Source organism: Oncorhynchus mykiss, unplaced genomic scaffold (assembly GCF_013265735.2).
Source record: "Oncorhynchus mykiss isolate Arlee unplaced genomic scaffold, USDA_OmykA_1.1 un_scaffold_196, whole genome shotgun sequence".
In the NCBI taxonomy this organism is placed as follows: Eukaryota; Metazoa; Chordata; class Actinopteri; order Salmoniformes; family Salmonidae; genus Oncorhynchus; species Oncorhynchus mykiss.
This window is the reverse complement of record NW_023493679.1, coordinates 522,501-545,673: the sequence shown is the minus strand read 5'-3', so window position 1 is coordinate 545,673 and position 23,173 is coordinate 522,501. Positions and strand designations below refer to the sequence as shown.

The following is a 23,173-nucleotide window of genomic DNA, read 5'->3' as shown; positions in this document are numbered from 1 at the left end:
ACGTGCTGGCAGACACACACACCCCAGAACTTCCCGCTGTGCCAGAGATAGCAGCTTCCTCAAAAGGCAAAGACAAGTCACACACACACTTAGTGGCAGTTCTGTCCAACACACACGCATCGAGAGGAGGGAGACTAGAGCCACAGTCGCTTGAGAGGTGAGGGGCTACTATACAGCAAGGCTTCTAGGCCTCAGGACCCCAACACACCTCTAGTAACAAGGGGGGGGCAGGTCTGTCCCACCACTCAGAACACATGGCCAACACAGTTTCACCCCAGTGGTCTAGACAGGCTGCTGGTGAGCTACCAGTCCGTTTGTGCGATCATTCCAAGTCGTTGTCATGCCAACCACGAGGAAAGGAGGGAACACAGGAAGGAGAGATGGCGGAGGAGGAGGGGATAAGTGGCTTTTTAATCATTTACATTTCTCTCTCTTTTTTTTTTTTTAAAGCAACAGAGGGGGAGGTGCCAGGTTGGGAGGGTTTGATTGGCCGGCCTGGTGGACGAGTCATCATCCAATCAGCTCGGGCCGCGACAGCAAAGTAGAAATATCTAGTGTGCGTGGCGTGTGTGTGAGAAACGTGCCTTGAGCGTGTGTGTGTGTGTGTCGTCGATGTGTGTGTGTGATATCCGGGGACACTCAGAGCATCCGGTTGCGTTTGTGGGTGGGCGAGTCTGTGATGACGTCACTGCACTGGGCAGACGCCCTCTTCCTATTGGCTGCAGCGGTTGCCGCGGCGTTCTCCAAATGGAGCGCCATCTCCTCGGCGATGAAGGTGTTCAGGTCGACGTCGTGGAGACCGTTCCTACGGTTACGACCCGGCTGCGGAGTGACGGGGCTGTCGCGTGTCAGGTGCGTCGGAGAGCCAGGGGCACCGCAACGAACGGATATACTGGCCATCGCCCCACTCAGGCCTGGAGGGGGATTACAACAATATTAATAATATTAGTATACAGGTGTGACAGAGACACTCACATGGCCAGTCAGTCAGTGTTTGGCTAGGTAGCTAGCTGGACTAATGGCCAGTCAGTCAGTGTTTGGCTAGGTAGCTAGCTGGACTAATGGCCAGTCAGTCAGTGTTTGGCTAGGTAGCTAGCTGGGCTAATGGCCAGTCAGACAGTGTTTGGCTAGGTAGCTAGCTGGGCTAATGGCCAGTCAGTCAGTGTTTGGCTAGGCAGCTAGCTGGACTAATGGCCAGTCAGTCAGTGTTTGGCTAGGTAGCTAGCTGGGCTAATGGCCAGTCAGTCAGTGTTTGGCTAGGTAGCTAGCTGGACTAATGGCCAGTCAGTCAGTGTTTGGCTAGGTAGCTAGCTGGGCTAATGGCCAGTCAGTCAGTGTTTGGCTAGGTAGCTAGCTGGGCTAATGGCCAGTCAGTCAGTGTTTGGCTAGGTAGCTAGCTGGACTAATGGCCAGTCAGTCAGTGTTTGGCTAGGTAGCTAGCTGGGCTAATGGCCAGTCAGTCAGTGTTTGGCTAGGTAGCTAGCTGGACTAATGGCCAGTCAGTCAGTGTTTGGCTAGGTAGCTAGCTGGGCTAATGGCCAGTCAGTCAGTGTTTGGCTAGGTAGCTAGCTGGGCTAATGGCCAGTCAGTCAGTGTTTGGCTAGGTAGCTAGCTGGCTATGCGGTCGTTTGAATGATGCATCAATACAGCCCTGGTTCCATGAACGATATGGACTGTGGTGGGAGTAGTTGATAGAGGCCTCGTAAGGGCCTGTTCCTGACTACTGAAGAGGTTCAGCCGCCTAACTGTGCAGTGTGCGTGTCTGTCTGTCTCACCGTGCAGTGTGCGTGTCTGTCTGTCTCACCGTGCAGTGTGTGTGTCTGTCTGTCTGTCTCACCGTGAAGTGTGTGTGTCTGTCTGTCTGTCTGTCTCACCGTGCAGTGTGTGTGTGTGTCTGTCTCACCGTGCAGTGTGTGTGTGTGTGTCTGTCTGTCTCAACGTAGTCTGTCTGTCTGTCTGTCTCACCGTGCAGCGTGTGTGTCCGTCTGTCTGTCTGTCTCACCGTGCAGTGTGTGTGTCTGTCTGTCTGTCTCACCGTGCAGCGTGTGTGTCTGTCTGTCTGTCTCACCGTGCAGCGTGTGTGTCTGTCTGTCTGTCTCACCGTGCAGCGTGTGTGTCTGTCTGTCTGTCTGTCTGTCTGTCTCACCGTGCAGTGTGTGTGTCTGTCTGTCTGTCTGTCTGTCTGCCTCACCGTGCAGTGTGTGTGTCTGTCTGTCTCACCGTGCAGTGTGTCTGTCTGTCTGCCTCACCGTGCAGTGTGTCTGTCTGTCTGTCTGTCTCACCGTGCAGTGTGTCTGTCTGTCTGCCTCACCGTGCAGTGTGTCTGTCTGTCTGTCTCACCGTGCAGTGTGTGTGTCTGTCTGTCTGTCTCACCGTGCAGCGTGTCTGTCTGTCTGCCTCACCGTGCAGTGTGTCTGTCTGTCTGTCTCACCGTGCAGCGTGTGTGTCTGTCTGTCTGTCTGTCTCACCGTGCAGCGTGTGTGTCTGTCTGTCTGTCTGTCTCACCGTGCAGCGTGTGTGTCTGTCTGTCTGTCTCACCGTGCACTGTGTGTCTCTGTCTGTCTGTCTGTCTGTCTCACCGTGCAGCGTGTCTGTCTGTCTGCCTCACCGTGCAGTGTGTCTGTCTGTCTGTCTCACCGTGCAGTGTGTCTGTCTGTCTGCCTCACCGTGCAGTGTGTCTGTCTGTCTGCCTCACCGTGCAGTGCGTCTGTCTGTCTGTCTCACCGTGCAGTGTGTCTGTCTGTCTGTCTGACCGTGCAGCGTGTGTGTCTGTCTGTCTGTCTCACCGTGCAGTGTGTCTGTCTGTCTGTCTCACCGTGCGTGTCTGTCTGTCTGCCTCACCGTGCAGTGTGTCTGTCTGTCTGTCTCACCGTGCAGTGTGTCTGTCTGTCTGTCTCACCGTGCAGTGTGTCTGTCTGTCTGTCTCACCGTGCAGTGTGTCTGTCTGTCTGTCTCACCGTGCAGTGTGTCTGTCTGTCTCACCGTGCAGTGTGTCTGTCTGTCTGTCTCACCGTGCAGCGTGTCTGTCTGTCTGCCTCACCGTGCAGCGTGTCTGTCTGTCTGCCTCACCGTGCAGCGTGTCTGTCTGTCTGTCTGTCTCACCGTGCAGCGTGTCTGTCTGTCTGTCTCACCGTGCAGCGTGTCTGTCTGTCTCACCGTGCAGCGTGTCTGTCTGTCTGTCTCACCGTGCAGTGTGTCTGTCTGTCTGCCTCACCGTGCAGCGTGTCTGTCTGTCTGCCTCACCGTGCAGCGTGTCTGTCTGTCTGTCTCACCGTGCAGCGTGTGTGTCTGTCTGTCTCACCGTGCAGCGTGTGTGTCTGTCTGTCTCACCGTGCAGCGTGTGTGTGTGTCTGTCTGTCTGTCTCACCGTGCAGTGTGTGTGTCTGTCTGTCTGTCTCACCGTGCAGTGTGTCTGTCTGTCTCACCGTGCAGCGTGTCTGTCTGTCTGTCTGTCTCACCGTGCAGCGTGTGTGTCTGTCTGTCTGTCTCACCGTGCAGCGTGTGTGTCTGTCTGTCTCACCGTGCAGCGTGTGTGTCTGTCTGTCTGTCTGTCTCACCGTGCAGTGTGTCTGTCTGTCTGTCTCACCGTGCAGTGTGTGTGTCTGTCTGTCTCACCGTGCAGTGTGTCTGTCTGTCTGTCTCACCATGCAGCGTGTGTGTCTGTCTGTCTGTCTGTCTCACCATGCAGCGTGTGTGTCTGTCTGTCTGTCTGCCTCACCGTGCAGTGTGTCTGTCTGTCTGTCTCACCGTGCAGCGTGTGTGTCTGTCTGTCTGTCTGCCTCACCGTGCAGTGTGTCTGTCTGTCTGTCTCACCGTGCAGTGTGTGTGTCTGTCTGTCTCACCGTGCAGCGTGTGTGTCTGTCTGTCTCACCGTGCAGCGTGTGTGTCTGTCTGTCTGTCTCACCGTGCAGCGTGTGTGTCTGTCTGTCTGTCTCACCGTGCAGCGTGTGTGTCTGTCTGTCTCACCGTGCAGTGTCTGTCTGTCTGTCTCACCGTGCAGTGTGTGTGTCTGTCTGTCTGTCTCACCGTGCAGTGTGCGTGTCTGTCTGTCTGTCACACCGTGCAGTGTGTGTGTGTCTGTCTGTCTCACCGTGCAGTCTGTCTGTCTCACCGTGCAGTGTGTGTGTGTCTGTCTGTCTCACTGTACAGTGTGTGTGTCTGTCTCACTGTACAGTGTGTGTGTCTGTCTCACTGTACAGTGTGTGTCTGTCTGTCTCACTGTGCAGTGTGTGTGTGTCTGTCTCACTGTGCAGTGTGTGTGTGTCTGTCTGTCTCACTGTGCAGTGTGTGTGTGTCTGTCTCACTGTGCAGTGTGTGTGTGTCTGTCTCACTGTGCAGTGTGTGTGTGTCTGTCTCACTGTGCAGTGTGTGTGTGTCTGTCTCACTGTGCAGTGTGTGTGTGTCTGTCTCACTGTACAGTGTGTGTGTGTCTGTCTCACTGTGCAGTGTGTGTGTGTCTGTCTCACTGTGCAGTGTGTGTGTGTCTGTCTCACTGTGCAGTGTGTGTGTGTCTGTCTCACTGTGCAGTGTGTGTGTGTCTGTCTCACTGTGCAGTGTGTGTGTGTCTGTCTCACTGTGCAGTGTGTGTGTGTCTGTCTCACTGTGCAGTGTGTGTGTGTCTGTCTCACTGTGCAGTGTGTGTGTGTCTGTCTCACTGTGCAGTGTGTGTGTGTCTGTCTCACTGTGCAGTGTGTGTGTCTGTCTCACTGTGCAGTGTGTGTGTGTCTGTGTCACTGTGCAGTGTGTGTGTCTGTCTCACCGTGCAGTGCGATGGCCTCTCTGAAGGGCTGCAGGTCAGCCTCGACAGACGACCCGCTCTCTGTGGACGGCGGCCTGCCGGGTGACATCACAGAGAGGGCGTGGCCGTGTTTGGGTGTCTGTGCGTCGCGACGGGGGTTGCGTGGGGGCGGGGCCTTGCCACACAAAAAGCTGATGAGGTCCTCCCTCCTGATGTTTCTCCTCCTCTTCTTCACCCAGGCCAGCACGTCTTTGTTACGACGCTGGTAGGCCCGCTGGACCCCCAACTCATAGCTCCGTTGGTGGGACTCTAGTGACTCTGTGAGGGGGGGGGAGAGGGAGAGAGAGGGTGAGAGGTTGGATTGGGGGGGGGGGGGGGGGGGCAGGTTTCATGTCTTTGTTACGACGCTGGTACGCCCGCTGGACCCCCAACTCATAGCTCCGCTGGTGGGACTCTAGTGACTCTGTGAGTGGGGGGGAGAGGGAGAGAGAGGGTGAGAGGTTGGATTGGGGGGGGGGCAGGTTTCATGTCTTTGTTACGACGCTGGTACGCCCGCTGGACCCCCAACTCATAGCTCCGCTGGTGGGACTCTAGTGACTCTGTGAGAGGTTGGATTGGGGGGGGGCAGGTTTCACCAGTTTACCAGTCAGTCAGTAGCAGTGTCCATAGCAGACCAGTCAGTCAGTAGCAGTGTCCATAGCAGACCAGTCAGTCAGTAGCAGTGTCCATAGCAGACCAGTCAGTCAGTAGCAGTGTCCATAGCAGACCAGTCAGTCAGTAGCAGTGTCCATAGCAGACCAGTCAGTCAGTAGCAGTGTCCATAGCAGACCAGTCAGTCAGTAGCAGACCAGTCAGTCAGTAGCAGTGTCCATAGCAGACCAGTCAGTCAGTAGCAGTGTCCATAGCAGACCAGTCAGTCAGTAGCAGTGTCCATAGCAGACCAGTCAGTCAGTAGCAGTGTCCATAGCAGACCAGTCAGTCAGAAGCAGTGTCCATAGCAGACCAGTCAGTCAGTAGCAGACCAGTCAGTCAGTAGCAGTGTCCATAGCAGACCAGTCAGTCAGTAGCAGTGTCCATAGCAGACCAGTCAGTCAGAAGCAGGGTCCATAGCATTAGTCTCCAAGACGTTTCCATAATGACTTACTACGCTAATAGCAGGTAGCATTAGTCTCCAAGACGTTTCCATAATGACTTACTGTGGTAATAGCAGGTAGCATTAGTCTCCAAGACGTTTCCATAATGACTTACTGTGGTAATAACAGGTAGCATTAGTCTCCAAGACGTTTCCATAATGACTTACTGTGGTAATAGCAGGTAGCATTAGTCTCCAAGACGTTTCCATAATGACTTACTGTGGTAATAACAGGTAGCATTAGTCTCCAAGACGTTTACATAATGACTTACTACGCTAATAGCAGGTAGAATTAGTCTCCAAGACGTTTCCATAATGACTTACTGCAGTAATAGCTGGTAGCATTAGTCTCCAAGACGTTTCCAAAATGACTTACTGCAGTAATAGCATTGAAACTGAGCTCAACCCCCCCCCCCCCCCACACACAGGGTTGTATTTAACAGTACACAACGTAGAAAGCATTTTGCAACGGAAAACAAAAACGAGCATTTTCTATTGGACAGGTTCCCCACATCGGAACGTTCTCTTCCATTTCCTCCTCAGTGAACAGGACCCTGGTGGTCTAGCTACAGCACGGAGTATGGGTGTGTGGCTAGGGAAGAGAGGAGGGGAAGGGTTAGGGTGGTAGACTGTGTGGTCGTTCGTCCGAGTGTCACCCCAGGGAAACCCTAGCCTGGTAAAAACACAGACAACTCAACAGTGTGTCACACAGCCACAAGACAAAAACGCCCAATAAAACAAGTTAAACTCAGCGTTTAGTTACCTTTGTATAGGTTGGTGACGGCAGTAGCTGCGTTCTGGAAGGGAACCCAGAGAGACAGACCCTGCTGTTGACAAACTCTGTCTGAAAACACACACACAAAAGGAAAATTTTAACAACCGGAGCAACTTGACATTCACAAAACCAATACATGCCATTAATTCCATGCTTGTGTCTAACATACGACATCGTCTGGCAAAGACTGCGACTTTTTTTTCCCAGGCCCGTATAACTTTGAATAGACAACTTTCTCTACTTTGACCCTTCAACTTGGCTAAGCAACGCCATTTTGTCTGACTGAGCTGCATCAGTCTGACTTCACTGTGTTTATATGCCTTAAGACCAAACCTATGGCAAAGAAACCAGGCGACAGTTATCTAGTTAGCTGAACACTGGCTTGGGCCAAAAAAACGGGCAAAACTAATCTAGTTATCACGGCATAGTGGTTGTTTCACTAGAGACGTGGATGTAGAATACACCCTCAATATTGTGATAAACTGGTAGAACAACAACTATACACTAAGTCGGATAAATAACATTAGTCATAACCCAATCGCCATTTTGTCCTAGTAACGCATTGATCAGCGTTATAATAATTCACCTCGTCGCTTTTAAATTGATTGACCAGACAAGGTGAATGGTCAAGTGTTGTGAATGTGCCAAGAGGACCGAGGGTCAGACAAAAACAGAAACAGCTTGGTGGTGGTTAATAATAATGATAATAATAAAATAGTTATTTTCAACACAACTCCTCCCTGCGCTTCGCCATTTTGTTCTGCGTTACGGTCGGACTGCAAAGTTAACTCGAGACAAAAAAAATTGTCAAAACTCGACATTAATAAAAACAAAAATGAAATGATTAAACAAAGTAATGCAAATCAAATCACTTGAACGATGTAGAGAGGTCAAAATATATTAAACGTTGTATATCTATGATATCTTTAGTTAGTTCCCGAGCTACAGCTACAGTACTGTTCCTGGACCTGACAACTAGATAACTCATCAGGGGGGGTTTAAAAATGACAATCTGTACATTATTCTTAGACAATGTTAGTTAGAAATGTAGCTAATATATAAAACGAATAGGACTACAAGTAGGGTCTAAAATGGTTGCCAAACAAAACAGCAAACTAGATCGCCTTAATGTCCTTTGTTTGCCTTGCCACTCGAGTCTATCTGATAGCTTTTTTTTGTAATGCTAAGTGTCAGCTATCTCAATGAGCTAATACTAGTTGTTAATGAAGTATTATTCCGGACCTTTGTATAGCTGTGCGACCGCAGTGGCTGAATTTTGGAAAAGATGCCATAGTTTTTGCTGACTTTGCTCCGACTCGTCGTCGCTCGGCTCCTGTCGCTCGGCTTCGGCCAAACACTGCCGCTCCCATTTGGAGAACCAATGTTCGGGACCGTGCTCCTGGATCTCCGCTTCGCCCTCCTTCTCCTTCTTCTCCTCCATAATAATAAATCGCAATTAAGCGTCTATTACGTTACGGTTTATTATATGTGGGTACCCCCCCCCCACCCTCCCGTTTAAAACTTCCTTATAGATGTGAATACTAATCGGATGGATTGGTAACTAGCCGTGGAAACGCTAAAAAAATAATAATTTTAAAAAGCCCAGCTGTTGTTGAAGTTAGATCCGCATTGTGAAAACATCGGGTGTCTAAACGCTGGTCGCCCCGGTACTAAACAAACTGAAGGAGTCGTCGACTGAGAGAATCTCTTTAAAAAAAACACATGTCAACATGCTTGTTAACTGAAACCCCGCCTTTTCTCTCACCATGCTTAAAAACGATTGGCCTGCAGTGGTTGCTTAGGGCGTGGTTCTGCGAATTATTCTCAAGTCTTCATTGGATGTAAAAGGGAAGAGATACGTCATAGAACAACAATGTTGATCCCGCCCCCCCCTCCTCCTTTGACTGTCAAACGGTGTCTGTCCAGAGGGAGCCGTCTTATCAGGTTCCTTGTGGATGGCCTTACCCCTATGCAAGTTGACGTTTAACACGGTTAAGGTTATGCTCAGGTTTGTTAGGATTTGTTAGGGTAGGGACGTACCAAAGATCTCGGATAACTATCCGCGCGGCTGGAAGTTTACAAACTATATTATTTAGCCTCAAATTCTGGCCTACAGTCAGAAAGTAGCCCAATAATTAAAAAATAAAAAATAAATGACCCCCTTTAGTAGACCAGCCAACCTGGACAAAGTGATTTATTTTTTTGTTTGCTTGTTACAGCTCGTCATCCATGCTAGATCAAACAATAATGTTAGATCCATAAAGTTAGGCCAGATAACAGCTGACATTTAGATTTTTAAGGCAATTTTAAAAAGGGGTTTCAAGGGTCAAATCTGGTTAAAATGGCAATTTTTTATAGATTTTTAAAATTTAACTAGGCAAGTCAGTTAAGAACTAATTCTTATTTAAAATGACAGCCTAGGAACTGCCCTGTTCAGGGGCAGAATGACAGATTTTTACCTTGTCAGCTCGGGGATTCAATCTAGCAACCTTTCGGTTACTGGCCCAACACTCTAACCACTAGGCTACCTGCCACCCCGCCATAACGGAAATAGTCATCAGGAACTCAGAGTATATATATATATATATATATAAAGTACCAGTCAAAAGTTTGGACCTAATCATTCAAAGGTTTTTCTTTATTTTTTACAATTTTTTACATTTAGTAACCAAAAAAAAAGTGTTGAAACAAATCAAAATACATTTATAATATAGATTCTAATTTAGATTCTTCAAAGTCGCCATCCTTTGCCTTGATGACAGCTTTGCACTCTTAGCATGTATATATATATATATATGTACAGTGGGGCAAAAAAGTATTTAGTCAGCCACCAATTGTGCAAGTTCTCCCACTTAAAAAGATGAGAGAGGCCTGTAATTTTCATCATAGGTACACTTCAACTATGACAGACAAAATGAGAAGAAAATAAATCCAGAAAATCACATTGTAGGATTTTTAATGAATTTATTTGCAAATTATGGTGGAAAATAAGTATTTGGTCAATAACAAAAGTTTAACTCAATACTTTGTTATATACCCTTTGTTGGCAATGACAGAGGTCAAACATCTACTACTGTTCAATCTCAGACACTGACCACACTTTAGCTAGTTAGCATAACAACTGTATGAAAGGGAACATTAATGCATCCATCCCATAGTCTAAGCGTTTTAGACTTTAGCTAGCTAGTTAGCATAACAACTGTATGAAAGGGAACATTAATGCATCCATCCCATAGTCTAAGTGTTATAGACTTTAGCTAGTTAGCATTTTAACTGTATGAAAGGGTAAATTAATGCATCCATCCCATAGTCTAAGCGTTTTAGACTTTAGCTAGCTAGTTAGCATAACAACTGTATGAAAGGATAAATTAATGCATCCATCCCATAGTCTAAGCGTTTTAGACTTTAGCTAGCTAGTTAGCATAACAACTGTATGAAAGGATAAATTAATGCATCCATCCCATAGTCTAAGTGTATTAGACTTTAGCTAGCTAGTTAGCAGAGCAGTAGATGAAAACACAACGTTGTATTCCTTAGCCTAGATAACTGTTTGTACAGTATGTTGACATTGGGCGTCTACTTCAGACCTCATCGATTTGATCAAGGATGAGCATAAGAGCCTTGAAAAGGGGAGAAGACCACTATCAGTCTGGCCATGTGGAGAAGACCACTGTCAGTCTGGCCATGTAGAGAAGACCACTATCAGTCTGGCCATGTAGAGAAGACCACTATCAGTCTGGCCATGTGGAGAAGACCACTGTCAGTCTGGCCATGTAGAGAAGACCACTATCAGTCTGGCCATGTGGAGAAGACCACTATCAGTCTGGCCATGTGGAGAAGACCACTATCAGTCTGGCCATGTGGAGAAGACCACTATCAGTCTGGCCATGTAGAGAAGACCACTATCAGTCTGGCCATGTAGAGAAGACCACTATCAGTCTGGCCATGTGGAGAAGACCACTATCTGTCTGGCCATCAGAATCAGAATTACTTTATTTTTTATTTAACCTTTATTTAACTAGGCAAGTCAGTTAAGAACAAATTCTTATTTTCAATGACGGCCTAGTTGGGTTAACTGCCTGTTCAGGGGCAGAACGACAGATTTGTACCTTGTCAGCTCGGGGATTTGAACTTTTGGTTACTAGTCCAATGCTCTAACCACTAGGCTACCCTGCCACCCCAAGTTTCATCAGCTGTTCGGGTGGCTGGTCTCAGACAATCCTGCAGGTGAAGAGGCCGGATGTGGAGATCCTGGGCTGGCATGGTTACACGTGGTCTGTGGTTTCTGTCCGGTTGGAGGTAACGCCAAATGATCTAAAACAACATGGGAGGCGGCTTAAGGTAGAGAATTGAACATTAAAATCTCATGCAACAGCTCTGGTGGACATTCCTGCAGTCAGCATGCCAATTGCACGCTCCCTCCAAACATGAGACATCAGTGGCATTTGTGATGTGTGACAAAACTGCACATTTTAGAGTGACCTGTTTTTGTCCCCAGCGGAAGGTGCACCTCTGTAATGGTCATGCTGTTATTGTCCCCAGCGGAAGGTGCACCTGTGTAATGATCATGATGTTATTGTCCCCAGCGGAAGGTGCACCTGTGTAATGATCATGATGTTGTCCCCAGCGGAAGGTGCACCTGTGTAATGATCATGCTGTTATTGTCCCCAGCGGAAGGTGCACCTGTGTAATGATCATGCTGTTATTGTCCCCAGCGGAAGGTGCACCTGTGTAATGATCATGATGTTATTGTCCCCAGCGGAAGGTGCACCTGTGTAATGATCATGCTGTTATTGTCCCCAGCGGAAGGTGCACCTGTGTAATGATCATGCTGTTATTGTCCCCAGCGGAAGGTGCACCTGTGTAATGATCATGCTGTTTAATCAGTTTATTGATATACCACACCTGTCAGGTGGATGGATTATCTTGATAAAGGAGAAATACTCACTAACAGGTGATGGAAACAAATTTGTGCACAATTTTGTTTAGAGAAATATGGAACATTTCTGGAATATTATTTTTTTTCAGCTCATGAAACATTGGACCAACACTTTACATATTTTCTGTTCAGTATAGTTTTCATGACAAGAGACAAAATCTTCAAAAGGCACAGTATTTATTTATTCTGAGTGGTACACGCCCTCACACAGTCTGGATCTGTAGGCTCCTTCCCACTATTATGATTGCTATGTCAAGTGTTAAAATCCCAAGTTATTAATTAAAAGTTTATGGGGACAAAAACTGTCTATAAAGTGGGGGACAGATGACAAAGAGGGAGGGGCATCAAGGAATTCAAAATGGCTACAGGGATGGATGTGCAAGAGTCAGGGCTTTGTGGTCACAGGGTCTGGGATCCTGGGTGCCCCTCACCAGACGGTCTGGGATCCTGGGTGCCCCTCACCAGACAGTCTGGGTGCCTCACCGGACGGTCTGGGATCCTGGGTGCCCCTCACCAGACGGTCTGGGTGCCTCACCGGACGGTCTGGGATCCTGGGTGCCCCTCACCAGACGGTCTGGGGTCCTGGGTGCCCCTCACCGGACAGTCTGGGATCCTGGGTGCCCCTCACCAGACGGTCTGGGATCCTGGGTGCCCCTCACCGAACGGTCTGGGATCCTGGGTGCCCCTCACCAGACGGTCTGGGATCCTGGGTGCCCCTCACCAGACGGTCTGGGATCCTGGGTGCCCCTCACCAGACGGTCTGGGATCCTGGGTGCCCCTCACCGAACGGTCTGGGATCCTGGGTGCCCCTCACCAGACGGTCTGGGATCCTGGGTGCCCCTCACCAGACGGTCTGGGATCCTGGGTGCCCCTCACCGAACGGTCTGGAATCCTGGGTGCCCCTCACCAGACGGTCTGGGATCCTGGATGGTCTGGGATCCCAACAGTGAACATCTGTAAATATCTTGTAAATAGGTTTTACAACAGTGAACTGTAAATAATTTATATTACACACACTAGACTCCCAGAATAATGTATATTACACACACTAGGCTCCCAGAATAATGTATATTACACACACTAGGCTCCCAGAATAATTTATATTACACACACTAGACTCCCAGAATAATTTATATTACATACACTAGACTCCCAGAATAATGTATATTACACACACTAGACTCCCAGAATAATTTATATTACACACACTAGACTCCCAGAATAATTTATATTACACACACTAGACTCCCAGAATAATTTATATTACACACACTAGACTCCCAGAATAATTTATATTACATACACTACACTCCCAGAATAATTTATATTACACACACTAGACTCCCAGAATAATTTATATTACATACAAGCAGCCAACTAAAGTAACATCGTTAAAGTAACCAAGGTACCTAACTAACTAGCCAACCAAGGTACCTAACTAACTAGCCAACCAACCATGGTACCTAACTAACTAGCCAACCATGGTACCTAACTAACTAGCCAACCAAGGTACCTAACTAACCAGCCAACCAAGGTACCTAACTAACTAGCCAACCAACCATGGTACCTAACTAACTAGCCAACCAACCATGGTACCTAACTAACTAGACAACCAAGGTACCTAACTAACTAGCCAACCAAGGTACCTAACTAACTAGCCAACCAACCATGGTACCTAACTAACTAGCCAACCAAGGTACCTAACTAACTAGCCAACCAACCATGGTACCTAACTAGCTAGCCAACCAAGGTACCTAACTAACTAGCCAACCATGGTAGCTAACTAACTAGCCAACAATGGTACCTAACTAACTAGCCAACCTTAGCTAATGTAGCCAACTAGCCAAACAAGGTACCTAACTAACTAGCCAACCATGGTACCTAACTAACTAGCCAACCAAGGTACCTAACTAACTAGCCAACCAAGGTACCTAACTTACTAGCCAACCAAGGTACCTAACTTACTAGCCAACCAAGGTACATAGCTAACTAGCCAACCAAGGTACCTAACTTACTAGCCAACCATGGTACCTAACTAACTAGCCAACCTTAGCTAATGTAGCCAACTAGCCAACCAAGGTACCTAACTTACTAGCCAACCAAGGTACCTAACTAACTAGCCAACCAAGGTACCTAACTTACTAGCCAACCAAGGTACCTAACTTACTAGCCAACCAAGGTACCTAATTTACTAGCCAACCAAGGTACCTAACTTACTAGCCAACCAAGGTACATAGCTAACTAGCCAACCAAGGTACCTAACTTACTAGCCAACCATGGTACCTAACTAACTAGCCAACCTTAGCTAATGTAGCCAACAATGGTACCTAATTTACTAGCCAACCAAGGTACCTAACTTACTAGCCAACCAAGGTACATAGCTAACTAGCCAACCAAGGTACCTAACTTACTAGCCAACCAAGGTACCTAACTAACTAGCCAACCATGGTACCTAACTAACTAGCCAACCAAGGTACCTAACTAACTAGCCAACCAAGGTACCTAACTTACTAGCCAACCAAGGTACCTAACTTACTAGCCAACCAAGGTACATAGCTAACTAGCCAACCAAGGTACCTAACTTACTAGCCAACCATGGTACCTAACTAACTAGCCAACCTTAGCTAATGTAGCCAACTAGCCAACCAAGGTACCTAACTTACTAGCCAACCAAGGTACCTAACTAACTAGCCAACCAAGGTACCTAACTTACTAGCCAACCAAGGTACCTAACTTACTAGCCAACCAAGGTACCTAATTTACTAGCCAACCAAGGTACCTAACTTACTAGCCAACCAAGGTACATAGCTAACTAGCCAACCAAGGTACCTAACTTACTAGCCAACCATGGTACCTAACTAACTAGCCAACCTTAGCTAATGTAGCCAACAATGGTACCTAATTTACTAGCCAACCAAGGTACCTAACTTACTAGCCAACCAAGGTACATAGCTAACTAGCCAACCAAGGTACCTAACTTACTAGCCAACCAAGGTACCTAACTTACTAGCCAACCAAGGTACATAGCTAACTAGCCAACCAAGGTACCTAACTTACTAGCCAACCAAGGTACCTAACTTACTAGCCAACCAAGGTACCTAATTTACTAGCCAACCATGGTACCTATAACTAGCTAGCCAACCATGGTACCTAACTAGCTAACCCACCAGGCAATATTTAGCTAAGCTAGTTAGTTAACATTAGCTTACCGTTCGTGCAGTCAGACCTTTTCTAAGCGGCGACACGCTAGCTAACCAACTGTCGTTGCCATGGTTCCCGGACTAACGTAAAGCTGGCGTGTCTGACTCCACACAGAACAGTGGTGTCACTGCGGCACTACAGCTGGAACAACGTCCCTATCTGCTGCGGCCTCTCTCAATTCAATTCAATTCAAGGGCTTTATTCAAGGGCTTTATTTATCTCTCTCTCTCTACTGTAACGAAGTGGTATCGGACTCTTACAGCCACGACAGTGCGCGTGCTTGTCCGGTGAGAGTGTGCGCGCGCGCGTTCCTGTAAAAAGACGTAGTGTTCGCAAGCTAGCGCGAGGACGCGCTCTTTGAAAATGGAGGGATGAGTGTAACGAACCCTGGGGTTTAATTAATAAGGGCTAGAAGGTCGAGGGTTCGAGACCTGCTTCATTACAATACGAACGGTGAGTCAGCATTAACCAGCTAGATAAATATCCCTTCCCTGGTGGGCTAATGGTAGCTAGCATGTCACCACATTAAAAAAGTTACACAAATTACTTTTATTATTTTTTATTTTATTTATAAAATGCACATGTGTACTTATCGAAGTAAGTGGTTACAACCCGGTATATAGCACAGCAACATACGTCTGATCGACGGAGAGACCTAACGTTAGCTATTTCAATACAAAATCCAAAGGGTAAATTTACCAAAAATTATAGTAATGTGAAAATACTAAGGTAGTTAGCTAGGTCATTTGTAAAATACTTAACAAAAATACACATGGGAATTACACAATATCAATTACTTACACGAGAAAAGAAAAGAGGCTATAATATGTACTTGCTAGGTTACTTGATACTTGTTGATGAGAGTTTGCATGGAGAAATGTGTCTTTGACAGGGGGCGCTGTGTTGGAGCCACCACTCAGCCATCTAAATACACTAGATGACTGACAGGGGGCGCTGTGTTGGAGCCACCACTCAGCCATCTAAATACACTAGATGACTGACAGGGTGCGCTGTGTTGAAGCCACCACTCAGCCATCTAAATACACTAGATGACTGACAGGGGGCGCTGTGTTGGAGCCACCACTCAGCCATCTAAATACACTAGATGACTGACAGGGGGCGCTGTGTTGGAGCCACCACTCAGCCATCTAAATACACTAGATGACTGACAGGGGGCGCTGTGTTGAAGCCACCACTCAGCCATCTTGGTACTACTCCTCCTCTACTGTGGGGTTCTGTTACTACATTTATTATGTCTACACCTCTACTGTGGGGTTCTGTTACTACATTTATTATGTCTACACCTCTACTGTGGGGTTCTGTTACTACATTTATTATGTCTACACCTCTACTGTGGGGTTCTGTTACTACATTTATTATGTCTACACCTCTACTGTGGGGTTCTGTTACTACATTTATTATGTCTACACCTCTACTGTGGGGTTCTGTTACTACATTTATTATGTCTACACCTCTACTGTGGGGTTCTGCTACTACATTTATTATGTCTACACCTCTACTGTGGGGTTCTGTTACTACATTTATTAATGTCTACACCTCTACTGTGGGGTTCTGTTACTACATTTATTAATGTCTACACCTCTACTGTGGGGTTCTGTTACTACATTTATTAATGTCTACACCTCTACTGTGGGGTTCTGTTACTACATGTATTATGTCTACACCTCTACTGTGGGGTTCTGTTACTACATGTATTATGTCTACACCTCTACTGTGGGGTTCTGTTACTACATTTATTAATGTCTACACCTCTACTGTGGGGTTCTGTTACTACATTTATTAATGTCTACACCTCTACTGTGGGGTTCTGTTACTACATTTATTAATGTCTACACCTCTACTGTGGGGTTCTGTTACTACATTTATTAATGTCTACACCTCTACTGTGGGGTTCTGTTACTACATGTATTATGTCTACACCTCTACTGTGGGGTTCTGTTACTACATGTATTATGTCTACACCTCTACTGTGGGGTTCTGTTACTACATTTATTATGTCTACACCTCTACTGTGGGGTTCTGTTACTACATTTATGATGTCTACACCTCTACTGTGGGGTTCTGTTACTACATTTATTAATGTCTACACCTCTACTGTGGGGTTCTGTTACTACATGTATTAATGTCTACACCTCTACTGTGGGGTTCTGTTACTACATTTATTATGTCTACACCTCTACTGTGGGGTTCTGTTACTACATTTATGATGTCTACACCTCTACTGTGGGGTTCTGTTACTACATTTATTATGTCTACACCTCTACTGTGGGGTTCTGTTACTACATTTATTATGTCTACACCTCTACTGTGGGGTTCTGTTACTACATTTATTATGTCTACACCTCTACTGTGGGGTTCTGTTACTACATTTATTAATGTCTACACCTCTACTGTGGGGTTCTGTTACTACATTTATTAATGTCTACACCTCTACTGTGGGGTTCTGTTACTACATTTATTATGTCTACACCTCTACTGTGGGGTTCTGTTACTACATTTATGATGTCTACACCTCTACTGTGGGGCTCTGCTACTACATGTATTATGTCTACACCTCTACTGTGGGGCTCTGTTACTACATTTATGATGTCTACACCTCTACTGTGGGGTTCTGTTACTACATTTATTATGTCTACACCTCTACTGTGGGGTTCTGTTACTACATTTATTATGTCTACACCTCTACTGTGGGGTTCTGTTACTACATTTATTAATGTCTACACCTCTACTGTGGGGTTCTGTTACTACATTTATTATGTCTACACCTCTACTGTGGGGTTCTGTTACTACATTTATTATGTCTACACCTCTACTGTGGGGTTCTGTTACTACATTTATTAATGTCTACACCTCTACTGTGGGGTTCTGTTACTACATTTATTATGTCTACACCTCTACTGTGGGGTTCTGTTACTACATTTATTATGTCTACACCTCTACTGTGGGGTTCTGTTACTACATTTATTAATGTCTACACCTCTACTGTGGGGTTCTGTTGCTACATTTATTATGTCTACACCTCTACTGTAGGGCTCTGTTACTACTAAATACACTAGATGACTGATAGGGTGCGCTGTAGTGAAGCCACCGTGCCTCCATCTTGGTATTCCTCCTTCACTGGAAGCTAATAGAAATTAATTTATTAATGTCTACATTCGCTTTTGACACGTTTATTCTGTAGATACCTTAATGGATACTTTTAAATTATATTATGATAAACATTAAAATAACAAATATACATATATATAGTATTTAAGCATTTTCCTTTTAAGTATCTGAGTATATAATTCTGTCATTGAAAAATGTAATTCCAGTCATTCCTATGGAGGACTGCTCCTACCGGGGAGTTCCAATATGGCCGACCGGTCGCTTCAAGCCACTCAGTTGCAAATACATAGCGTCAGCAATCTAGAGTTTATATATACATCATTGGTGAAGACAGGTGTTTGTTGCACGTGCTCTCCTGTTATCAATGCCCCTGCGCTGTCAAGGCCAAGGTTCAAAGTTCAACATCCTGCCCTCTGGTAGGGCGTGGCCACACCCATGCCCCTGTGTGATTGGTTGACAGGGGGCGTAAAGAGGCTTGGGCAGGGCAATCTGGGATACGTTACCTTGAAGTTAGAACATAGGTTAGATAGCTACTGCAGCAGACAACTCCTCTCTCTCTGTCTGTCTCTTTATCTATCTAACATCATTTCTTCTCCGTTCCCTTCTTTCTCTCTCTCTCTGTCTGTCTCTGTCTGTCTGTCTGTCTGTCTGTCTGTCTGTCTGTCTGTCTGTCTCTCTCTCTCTCTCTCTCTCTCTCCCTGTCTCTCTCTCTGTCTCTCTCTCTCTCTCTCTGTCTCTCTCTCTCTCTCTACCTCCTCTCTCTCTATCTCCCTGTCTCTCTGTCTCTCTCCTTCCCTCTCTCTCGGTGAGGAGGATGTCTAAGCCCCAGAATGGTGAGTCAGGCAGCCCAGCAGCAGATGATCCAGAGGTGATGTTCCAGGTACCTGGTCCAACCGTCTCCTTCTCCAGACTACACTACTCTGTCATGGAGAGCAATGGACTCTGCCACAAGACAGGACCTGAGAAACACATCCTCAGAGACGTCAGGTAGGGGTGGGAGGCGGGTGGTGTGTGGGGGGGGGGGGGGGACATCAGGTGGGGGGGGGGGGGGGGGGGGGGGGGTGAGAGACGTCAGGTAGGTGGGGGGGGACATCAGGTAGGGGGGGGTGAGAGACGTCAATACAATATTGACTGGATGTATTGATGATGTAGTGATGTTGTAGTGATGTTGTAGTGACTGGATGTATTGATGATGTAGTGATGTTGTAGTGATGATGTAGTGATGTTGTAGTGACTGGATGTATTGATGATGTAGTGATGATGTAGTGATGTTGTAGTGATGATGTAGTGATGTTGTAGTGACTGGATGTAGTGACTAGATGTATTGATGATGTAGTGACTGGATGTATTGATGATGTAGTGATGTTGTAGTGACTGGATGTATTGATGATGTAGTGATGTTGTAGTGATGATGTAGTGATGTTGTAGTGATGTTGTAGTGACTGGATGTAGTGATGTTGTAGTGATGTTGTAGTGATGATGTAGTGATGTTGTAGTGATGTTGTAGTGACTGGATGTAGTGATGTTGTAGTGATGATGTAGTGATGTTGTAGTGATGTTGTAGTGACTGGATGTATTGATGATGTAGTGACTGGATGTATTGATGATGTAGTGATGTTGTAGTGACTGGATGTAGTGATGTTGTAGTGACTGGATGTAGTGATGTTGTAGTGATGTTGTAGTGATGTTGTAGTGATGATGTAGTGATGTTGTAGTGATGATGTAGTGATGATGTAGTGATGTTGTAGTGACTGGATGTATTGATGATGTAGTGACGTTGTAGTGATGTTGTAGTGACTGGATGTAGTGATGTTGTAGTGATGTTGTAGTGACTGGATGTATTGATGTTGTAGTGATGTTGTAGTGATGTTGTAGTGATGTTGTAGTGATGATGTAGTGATGTTGTAGTGATGTTGTAGTGATGATGTAGTGATGTTGTAGTGATGTTGTAGTGACTGGATGTAGTGATGTTGTAGTGATGTTGTAGTGACTGGATGTATTGATGATGTAGTGACTGGATGTATTGATGATGTAGTGATGTTGTAGTGACTGGATGTAGTGATGTTGTAGTGACTGGATGTAGTGATGTTGTAGTGATGTTGTAGTGATGATGTAGTGATGTTGTAGTGACTGGATGTATTGATGATGTAGTGACTGGATGTATTGATGATGTAGTGATGTTGTAGTGACTGGATGTAGTGATGTTGTAGTGACTGGATGTAGTGATGTTGTAGTGATGTTGTAGTGTTGATGTAGTGATGTTGTAGTGATGATGTAGTGATGTTGTAGTGATGATGTAGTGACTGGATGTATTGATGATGTAGTGATGTTGTAGTGATGATGTAGTGATGTTGTAGTGATGTTGTAGTGATGATGTAGTGATGATGTAGTGATGTTGTAGTGACTGGATGTATTGATGATGTAGTGATGTTGTAGTGATGATGTAGTGATGTTGTATTGATGATGTAGTGATGTTGTAGTGACTGGATGTATTGATGATGTAGTGACTGGATGTAGTGATGTTGTAGTGATGTTGTAGTGACTGGATGTAGTGATGATGTAGTGATGTTGTAGTGATGTTGTAGTGACTGGATGTATTGATGATGTAGTGATGTTGTAGTGATGTTGTAGTGACTGGATGTATTGATGATGTAGTGACGTTGTAGTGATGTTGTAGTGATGATGTAGTGACTGGATGTAGTGATGTTGTAGTGATGTTGTAGTGACTGGATGTATTGATGATGTAGTGATGATGTAGTGATGTTGTAGTGATGTTGTAGTGATGATGTAGTGACTGGATGTAGTGATGTTGTAGTGATGTTGTAGTGACTGGATGTATTGATGATGTAGTGACTGGATGTAGTGATGTTGTAGTGATGTTGTAGTGATGATGTAGTGATGTTGTAGTGATGTTGTAGTGATTGTTGTTGTCCAGTCAGACCTTCTTCTCCCCTTGACCTGATGTTATCTGGTGTTGACCTGATGTTATCTGGTGTTGACCACTCCCCTTGACCTGATGTTATCTGGTGTTGACCACGCCCCTTGACCTGATGTTATCTGGTGTTGACCTGATGTTATCTGGCATTGACCACTCCCCTTGACCTGATGTTATCTGGTGTTGACCACTCCCCTTGACCTGATGTTATCTGGTGTTGACCACGCCCCTTGACCTGATGTTATCTGGTGTTGACCACACCCCTTGACCTGATGTTATCTGGTGTTGACCACTCCCCTTGACCTGATGTTATCTGGTGTTGACCACTCCCCTTGACCTGATGTTATCTGGTGTTGACCACTCCCCTTGACCTGATGTTATCTGGCGTTGACCACTCCCCTTGACCTGATGTTATCTGGCGTTGACCACTCCCCTTGACCTGATGTTATCTGGCGTTGACCACTCCCCTTGACCTGATGTTATCTGGTGTTGACCACTCCCCTTGACCTGATGTTATCTGGTGTTGACCACTCCCCTTGACCTGATGTTATCTGGTGTTGACCACTCCCCTTGACCTGATGTCATCTGGTGTTGACCACTCCCCTTGACCTGATGTTATCTGGTGTTGACCTGATGTTATCTGGCGTTGACCACTCCCCTTGACCTGATGTTATCTGGTGTTGACCACTCCCCTTGACCTGATGTTATCTGGTGTTGACCTGATGTTATCTGGCGTTGACCACTCCCCTTGACCTGATGTTATCTGGTGTTGACCACTCCCCTTGACCTGATGTTATCTGGTGTTGACCACTCCCCTTGACCTGATGTTATCTGGTGTTGACCACTCCCCTTGACCTGATGTTATCTGGCGTTGACCTGATGTTATCTGGCGTTGACCACTCCCCTTGACCTGATGTTATCAGGTGTTGACCACTCCCCTTGTCCTGATGTTATCTGGTGTTGACCTGATGTTATCTGGCGTTGACCACTCCCCTTGACCTGATGTTATCTGGTGTTGACCACTCCCCTTGACCTGATGTTATCTGGTGTTGACCACTCCCCTTGACCTGATGTTATCTGGCGTTGACCACTCCCCTTGACCTGATGTTATCTGGCGTTGACCACTCCCCTTGACCTGATGTTATCTGGTGTTGACCACTCCCCTTGACCTGATGTTATCTGGTGTTGACCACTCCCCTTGACCTGATGTTATCTGGTGTTGACCTGATGTTATCTGGCGTTGACCACTCCCCTTGACCTGATGTTATCAGGTGTTGACCACTCCCCTTGACCTGATGTTATCTGGTGTTGACCACTCCCCTTGACCTGATGTTATCTGGTGTTGACCACTCCCCTTGACCTGATGTTATCTGGTGTTGACCTGATGTTATCTGGCGTTGACCACTCCCCTTGACCTGATGTTATCAGGTGTTGACCACTCCCCTTGTCCTGATGTTATCTGGTGTTGACCTGATGTTATCTGGCGTTGACCACTCCCCTTGACCTGATGTTATCTGGTGTTGACCACTCCCCTTGACCTGATGTTATCTGGTGTTGACCACTCCCCTTGACCTGATGTTATCTGGCGTTGACCACTCCCCTTGACCTGATGTTATCTGGTGTTGACCACTCCCCTTGACCTGATGTTATCTGGCGTTGACCACTCCCCTTGACCTGATGTTATCTGGTGTTGACCACTCCCCTTGACCTGATGTTATCTGGCGTTGACCACTCCCCTTGACCTGATGTTATCTGGTGTTGACCTGATGTTATCTGGCGTTGACCACTCCCCTTGACCTGATGTTATCTGGTGTTGACCACTCCCCTTGACCTGATGTTATCTGGTGTTGACCTGATGTTATCTGGCGTTGACCACTCCCCTTGATCTGATGTTATCTGGTGTTGACCACTCCCCTTGACCTGATGTTATCTGGTGTTGACCACTCCCCTTGACCTGATGTTATCTGGTGTTGACCACTCCCCTTGACCTGATGTTATCTGGTGTTGACCACTCCCCTTGACCTGATGTTATCTGGTGTTGACCACTCCCCTTGACCTGATGTTATCTGGCGTTGACCACTCCCCTTGACCTGATGTTATCTGGTGTTGACCACACCCCTTGACCTGATGTTATCTGGTGTTGACCACTCCCCTTGACCTGATGTTATCTGGCGTTGACCACTCCCCTTGACCTGATGTTATCTGGTGTTGACCACGCCCCTTGACCTGATGTTATCTGGTGTTGACCTGATGTTATCTGGCGTTGACCACTCCCCTTGACCTGATGTTATCTGGCGTTGACCACTCCCCTTGACCTGATGTTA

General features: G+C 46.4%; 2 protein-coding genes across 5 annotated transcripts in view; one reads left to right on the top strand and one right to left on the bottom strand.

The window, feature by feature from the left end:
* Positions 1–395: 395 nt before the first annotated feature.
* LOC118947748 (UPF0472 protein C16orf72 homolog) lies at positions 396–8,349 on the bottom strand. The gene is made up of 4 exons (XM_036972880.1): positions 7,888–8,349; positions 6,634–6,714; positions 4,760–5,056; positions 396–914 (listed from the first exon to the last, which is right to left on the bottom strand). Exons 1-4 carry the CDS (start codon positions 8,084–8,086, stop codon positions 640–642), a joined length of 852 nt encoding a protein of 283 aa, XP_036828775.1. The 5' UTR covers positions 8,087–8,349; the 3' UTR covers positions 396–639.
* Positions 8,350–14,626: 6,277 nt separating this feature from the next.
* The window catches only part of abcg2b (ATP-binding cassette, sub-family G (WHITE), member 2b), a 30,376-nt gene continuing 21,829 nt past the window's right edge, over positions 14,627–23,173 (top strand). For 2 of the 4 annotated variants that reach the window (XM_036972874.1, XM_036972872.1), the window contains exons 1-2: positions 14,627–15,238; positions 18,728–18,901. In XM_036972874.1, coding sequence (XP_036828769.1) covers positions 18,729–18,901 — 173 coding nt within the window. In that variant the 5' untranslated portion in view covers positions 14,627–15,238; position 18,728. The remainder of the gene's footprint in view (positions 15,239–18,727; positions 18,902–23,173) is intronic. The other 2 variants (XM_036972873.1, XM_036972871.1) reach the window with 1 other exon arrangement.